The sequence below is a fragment of the Clupea harengus genome, chromosome 10 (assembly GCF_900700415.2).
Source record: "Clupea harengus chromosome 10, Ch_v2.0.2, whole genome shotgun sequence".
Lineage (NCBI taxonomy): Eukaryota > Metazoa > Chordata > Actinopteri > Clupeiformes > Clupeidae > Clupea > Clupea harengus.
This window is the reverse complement of record NC_045161.1, coordinates 19,583,029-19,590,528: the sequence shown is the minus strand read 5'-3', so window position 1 is coordinate 19,590,528 and position 7,500 is coordinate 19,583,029. Positions and strand designations below refer to the sequence as shown.

General features: G+C 48.1%; 1 protein-coding gene across 1 annotated transcript in view; it reads right to left on the bottom strand.

The window, feature by feature from the left end:
* Positions 1 to 7,500, bottom strand: part of xpr1a (xenotropic and polytropic retrovirus receptor 1a) — an 84,040-nt gene that overhangs the window by 19,528 nt on the left and 57,012 nt on the right. Inside the window, exons 4-9 of the mRNA XM_012828236.3 lie at positions 5,091 to 5,308; positions 4,357 to 4,506; positions 3,579 to 3,662; positions 2,876 to 2,957; positions 2,272 to 2,465; positions 1,553 to 1,732 (exon numbers count right to left, since the gene is read on the bottom strand). Coding sequence (XP_012683690.1) covers positions 1,553 to 1,732; positions 2,272 to 2,465; positions 2,876 to 2,957; positions 3,579 to 3,662; positions 4,357 to 4,506; positions 5,091 to 5,308 — 908 coding nt within the window. The remainder of the gene's footprint in view (positions 1 to 1,552; positions 1,733 to 2,271; positions 2,466 to 2,875; positions 2,958 to 3,578; positions 3,663 to 4,356; positions 4,507 to 5,090; positions 5,309 to 7,500) is intronic.

Below are 7,500 nucleotides of genomic sequence, written 5' to 3'. Positions count from 1 at the left end.
ATCACCAACGATTTCTCACAAATTCATTAACACGGAGAGTTTTCTTAAATGCGATTCCTCAAAAAACCACAAGATGGCCCACGGGGCCATCTTGTGGTTTTTTAAGGAATCGCATTTGAGAAAACTCTGGCCGAGTTACGACTGCTATTTCGAGTTCGGAAAGTCTTCTGAAGTTCAGAGCAAATCCCAGATGAGAAAACTTTCATGAATGCCAAATGTTGTCCTAAAGACAATTCAGAAGAAATTCCTCTTAAATTCTTCTTAACTGCGTTCGAGAATGAGGCCCATTGTTTTCAGACTTTGGCGTCACCACAATGATGACTAATCCAACAGCATTCAAAGTGCTTAATATACAACCACTGAAGCTTGAACACTGAAGCCAACCTTTTCATCCTGTCCTCAACGGGAGGCTACATAATTTCCTGGCCAAAAATAAAAGCACTTCAACTCTTCAAGATAAGGTAAAAAAAGACCGAATCTCTCCACATTTCACATATAATTCCTGTATCTTTTGAAGTTATAATCTTTTACATATTTTAAAGCAGTCAGAATGGGTGGGAATAGAACCAAATGTCTTTTCTACATGGTCTGAGCATAGCTTAATATGATAGTTTTAATCAAGAAGCATTTGACCTCAAAAACTAACACATACTGCACATTTAAGTGGAAGGCTTTGGGGTGCATTAGGCTATGTGCTGTACCTTTAAGAGGACAGCTTTAAGGCCTCTGCCCTTATTTCATTAAGTTTACTCTGAACTGATAACATTTCTTCTGGCTTGCTCCCTGCTGCATGTAAACACACTGCCAACTACATAATGCAAATATATATATATATATAAAATATTATATATGGACTGAAATAGGTAAAAACTTATATTTTCTGGCTTTGTTCAGAACTAAACACAACCATAAGAAGAGGAGTATCTCATTAGAGCATAGCTTTGTGTGAGGGGACATCATTAACACTTCCTATCCAATGTTATTAGCACGTGACCACATGATCAGCACGAACACTAGTCTGTGTCATTAGTATTAACACACACACACACACACACACACACACACACACACACACACACACACACACACACACTAACACTAGTCTGTGAAGACATTAGTATTAACACACACTAACACTAGTCTGTGATGTCATTAGTATTAACACACACTAACACTAGTCTGTGTCGTCATTAGTATTAACACACACACACACACACACACACACACACACACACACACTAACACTAGTCTGTGATGTCATTAGTATTAACACAAACACACACACAAACACACACACACACACACACACACACTAACACTAGTCTGTGATGTCATTAGTATTAACACACACTAACACTAGTCTGTGATGTCTTTAGTATTAACACACACTAACACTAGTCTGTGATGTCATTAGTATTAACACACACTAACACACACACACACACACACACACACACACACTAACACTAGTCTGTGATGTCATTAGTATTAACACCAGTGCAAGTGTATGTCTATGTCTGGAGAGGGTGCCGTATGAGAGTGACTGTCTCACCAGCAGCTTGAGGAGCCAGACGCGGGACTTGTAGTAGCCCGTCTTGAAGGGGTTGATGAGGAAGAGGAGCATGAAGCCGTACAGGATGAGGGGGTTGGCCTGCATGGGCAGCCCGATGTAGTCCGAATACAGGCAGGACAGAATGCTGATACACCACAGCACCCCCAGGAACCCAGCGATCTGGAGATAAACACACACACACACACGCGCGCGCACGCACACGCACACGCACACGCACACGCACACGCACAGACACACACGCACATACACACACACAGACACACACACACACACACACAGACACACACACACACACACACACACACAGTACATACTTTAATGCATTTAATACATTATCAATTAATTACATCTGGGCTTAACTGTCTTCAATAACAATTTATGACGGGGATGCTGCTAAAATGGTTCTCTATTATCTCTTTTGATAAGATCACATCTGAGAGCATCAATCAGCATTCATTCATGATTTTATTCATACAATCTTATAATAATGGCACCTCTGAGTCCTCTCAACTCAATGCAAATTCTAAGCTACTAGCTAGTGTCAAATTTCAACCACTTTCCTTCAATGTCTATAAGGCCTCCAGCAAAATACCCTCCAGGCTCATAACTGCATCTCAAACTGTATGTATTTTTAGGGTGCTCTCAGAAAGGCACTCAGGAGATCTTTGAGCATCCTCCCTAAGTGTGCGGCGTCTCACCTCAAAGAGGTGCTGATGCGAGAGGTTGTTTCGGGGGTTGAGCTCGAAGATTAGCACGTGGTTGACCCCAGCCTGCCTCCAGCCGTAAGTGTTGATGCCGAGCAGGAAGAGGAACTGGATGAGCAGGAACCCGCCGCGGTACACGCGCACCAGCGGCCAGATGTTCTGGTTAGTGCCGTGCAGGAACACCACACCTGCGGACGGAACACTTCCTCTCGTAAGAAGAACTTTTTTTTTTTTTTTTTTTACGTAATTGCTGGTTTCTTTCACAAACACACAGAAATACAAATTGGACATATAATTCTTACAGAATAATCAAACAGAATCCAAATGACACTGTTAATATAAGAAAATCTCAAGTATCCGTTTCTGGTGAGAAATACAGTCAGGAAATGGTCAGGCATTAATAGCTAATTAAATGTATTTCTGAAATTCTCAACAGGGCATATTGTGGGATATATTAAATCGGAAAGGATCTGGAAATGACTGAAATAACAAGCTTCACCATCATTGAAATTCAAAGCCAGATTTTTTTCATTTCCCAGAGGAAGCTATTTTACTAGCAGTTTTACTAATCATATCAGACACAGGAGGGAAGCATTACCAGTGAGGACAAAGGCCACGGCCAAGACGATGAACACGCCGCAGTACAGCCCAACACGGAAGGTAGTCCAGGCCAGAGCAGGCTGGGGGGGAAAACAGACCGCAGATTCACCTCTGAATGATCACCACAGGCACACTAGCACTGGGCTCTGGCATTAGCATGCATGCATGTCTGTATATCAGTGTGAGGATCATGAACAGTCATATCTGGTGTCCGTGATCACAACTCACATTAACAAGCCTTACTCTTAGACTTACACTTACTTATCCTGATAGGACATCCAGATACCAATCACACGTTAATGCAAGGTGTAAGGTGGCACACTGAAAGAAAATGTTGTCCAGTATAACAGGGTTTACAAGGTGCTGGAAACTGTGGATGTGTCACCTATCTGACAGTTAAGCTTTCTACTGGACACCAGTGGTACAAAATTGTATGAAAAAGTTTTATGGAACTTAATTGTAGGGGCAACCACAAATCTGATCTTTGAGCCTGAATAATAGATTTCAGTCTGCTAAATGGCTGTTGGCTGGTTGACACGTGGCTGTCAGCCTGTTGATTGGCTGGTGGCTGTTTGACATGTGGCTATCAGCCTGCTGATTGGTTGGTGGCTGTTTGACATGTGGCTGTCAGCCTGCTGATTGGCTGGGGGCTGTTTGACATGTGGCTGCAAGCCTGCTGATTGGCTGGATTGGTTTCTCACCTGTGCCGCCCCTAGAGGAGGAACCCTCAGCCTCTTCATGGCCCTCTGACGATCCCCTTCCTCCAGCTCAGCCGTCACCAGGGCCTACACACACACACACACACACACACACACACAAACAGCCCAAAAACAATGCTAAAAATGTGAGTGAACACACTCATGTCAAGACAGTGTAATTACTATCTTCTAAAAGTCACTGAAATAACACAACTTCTTTATTCTTCTTCAACTTCAAGGCTGATATAAGGTAAGTTCATTGAAATAAGTATTGACAGACAGATTTCCTGTACGCCAGCTGTCAGCGACCTTTAGGGTGTCAGTGTGTGTGTCTGTGAGCACCTCCGTCTCACAAGTGTGAGTGTGTGTGTCTGTGAGCACCTCCGTCTCTGTGATGAGCTGGGTCAGTGATCGTTAGGGTGTCAGTGTGTGTGTGTGTCTGTGAGCCCCTCCGTCTCGGTGATAAGCTGTGTCAGTGTGTGTGTCTGTGAGCACCTCCGTCTCGGTGATGAGCTGTGTCAGTGTGTGTGTCTGTGAGCACCTCCCTCTCACAGGTGTGAGTGTGTGTGTCTGTGAGCACCTCCGTCTCGGTGATGAGCTGTGTCAGTGTGTGTGTCTGTGAGCACCTCCCTCTCACAGGTGTGAGTGTGTGTGTCTGTGAGCACCTCCGTCTCTGTGACGAGCTGGGTCAGTGATCGTTAGGGTGTCAGTGTGTGTGTGTGTCTGTGAGCACCTCCGTCTCGGTGATGAGCTGTGTCAGTGTGTGTGTGTCTGTGAGCACCTCCGTCTCGGTGATGAGCTGGGTGATCTTCTTGCAGGTGTAGAAGGGTGCCACCTCCACGTGTGCCACGCGCCAGTCTGCCCCGCGGGGCGTCTCCAGGATCTTATCATGCTTCTTCAGGATCTTACGGAAACCGGTGAAGTTCAGGTTCTATAGGGGGAGGAAGGAAACATGATTCAGAGAGAGGGAGAGAGAGAGAGAGAGACAGAGAGAGAGAGAGAAAGAGAGAGAGGGAGAGAGAGAAAGAGAGATAATCTCATAGAAACCTGTGGAGTTCAGGTTCAACAACATGACAGAACACACCAAGAGCAGGAATCCCGAGAGGGAGAGACTAGGACAGAAAGAGATAGAGACAAAGACAGAGTAAGAAACGGATTTCAGTTAAAGTAAAGCCAGAAAAGTGAGGCCAAGAAGACAGATGAACAGAGAGTGAGAGAGAGAGAGAGAGAGTGTGAGAGAGAAAGAGTAAGATAGAGAGTGAGAGAGAGTGAGGCCGAGAGAAAGTGAGAGAGAGTGAGAGAGAGGGAGAGTGAGGCCGAGAGAAAGTGAGAGAAAGTGAGAGAGAGGGAGAGTGAGAGTAAGAGAGAGAGAGATGGATTCATGGATGTTTACAGCAGTAAAGGGAGAAAAAGCTACACCAGCAGATAGAGGGAAACACTGTCAGTACCACGAGACCGACAGGAAGTGATGTAAAGATAGAGAGCTGCTCCAGAGGGGCAGAGGCGTGCGCTGACCTGGTAGTTCTGCAGGAGGATGAGGCTCAGGTAGAACTCGCTGAAGGCCAGTTTCAGGTCCCGGAGGTTGCGGTGCTGGTTGCGCTCCTCGTGCGACAGCTGGAAGACCACCTTGCGGCGGCGCAGGCCGGGGTTGTTGCTCTCCCGCTGGGCGTCCAGGGAGGACTGCAGCTCATTCTGCAGCGTGGCGAAACGCCTCTGGGCCTCGGCCAGCTTCTCTGCAGGACACACAAGAGAGGAGCAGGGGTTTAATTACAGGACATGACCAGGATACACACAGGACAGGAGCAGGGGTTTGACTACAGGACATGACCAGGACACACAGGACATGACCAGGACACACACAGCAGAGGAGCTACAGGACATGACCAGGACACACAGGACATGACCAGGACACACACAGCAGAGGAGCTACAGGACATGACCAGGACACAGGGGGAGCGGAGCAGGGGTTTAACTACAGGACATGACCAGGACACACACAGGAGGAGCAGGGGTTTAACTACAGGACATGACCAGGACACACACAGGAGGAGCAGGGGTTTAACTACAGGACATGACCAGGACACACAGCAGAGGAGCAGGGGTTTAACTACAGGACATGACCAGGACACACAGCAGGGGTTTAACTACAGGACATGCCCAGGGCACACAGGAGGAGCAGAAGCGGATTTGGGCATCTCACCACCGCTGTGACACAAATCTGCCACATTCATGTTACAATACAAATAATAACACAAAAAGAAATGGCAACTACTGACTGGTTAGTCAGGACTGTAAGGCCCCATAGGTTATGGTTAGTCAGGACTGTAAGGCCCCAGAGGTTATGGTTAGTCAGGACTGTAAGGCCCCAGAGGTTATGGTTAGTCAGGACTGTAAGGCCCCAGAGGTTATGGTTAGTCAGGACTGTAAGGGCCCCAGAGGTTATATAGTGGGTGTCCTGCAGCTCTGGCTCTGTAGTGGACCTCTGTAGTGACCCTCTGTAGTGGACCTCTGTTATACAGGGTCCAGGGCGGCAGCATTTCCAGGAAACAGAAGGAGTGGATTGGGTTCTGCAGACGTGTGAAATTGCCAGTACTGGGGGTGGGGGGGTCAGAGGAGGGTTCATGTCCCCCAAGAGAGCCTATATAACAGACAGGAGTAACCTGACCCCCTCACCCCTTCACCCCCTCGCCCCCTCGCTCAGGAAGGTCTGGAGGAGGGCCCACTCCCCTTCCTCTGCTCCGCTCCTTGCCTTGGCTCTCCTCTCATAGTGCATTCAGGACGCGCTGTCAGACATAACTCAACCCCCCCCCCCCCCCCCCCCCATCCAAACCCCTCCTCCTCCCAGATCCTTGGCCAAACTCTGGGTCCTCATGGCCAATAATGCTCCACACTCACCCCAAGCCTATTTATACGGGGAACTTTGATCCCAGTAGGGCGGCTGGGGTTCAGGCAGGGGTCTGGCCCTGATCTGGCCCACATGCGGTGCAGAGTGTTCTGTGTTCTGTGTTCTGTGTTCTGTGTTCTGTTCCAGGGGTCTGGCCCTGATCTGGCCCACATGCGGTGCAGAGTGTTCTGTGTTCTGTGTTCTGTTCCAGGGTTGGCTGGCAGTCCTGGTGCGCTCAGCAGGGCGTCTTCTCCTCAGTCTGTCGCCACGGTGACGGTGTTACTGCAGTAGGGGTCAGTGCTTAAGGAGTAGCGTAACTGAGCTTACACACACACACACACACACACACACACACACACACACACACGGATACACAGACACAGGATGTCCGTGGCTGATACACACACACACACACACACACACACACACACACACACATACACACACACAGGCAGGGCATCTCTTGCTGACACACACACACACACACACACACACACAGAGGCAGGGCATCTCCGGCTGACATAAACACACACACACACACAGGCAGGGCATCTCCAGCTGACGTACAGACACACACACACACACACACACACAGAGGCAGGGCATCTCCAGCCGACATAAACACACACACACACACACACAGAGGCAGTACATCTCCAGCTGACGTACAGACACACACACACAAACACACACACACACACAGAGGCAGTACATCTCCAGCTGACGTACAGACACACATATGCAGGATGTCTGTGGCTTATGCAGTGTGTGAATCACAGGGAAGTCTGGAGAGGGCGTCTTTGATAGTTATTATTAGCTCTAATCCCTCACAGGATGACTTGCGCTTTTGCTGCTGTCTCCAGTACACACACTCTCTCTCAATAACAGGGACATCTCGGAGCTCGGGCACTGCTGTCTCCAGGGCTACGCACACACACACACACACACACATACACACACACACACACACACACACACACACACACACACTCTCTCAATAACAGGAAGATCTCGGAGCGCTAAGCCCAGGAAACGGAGATG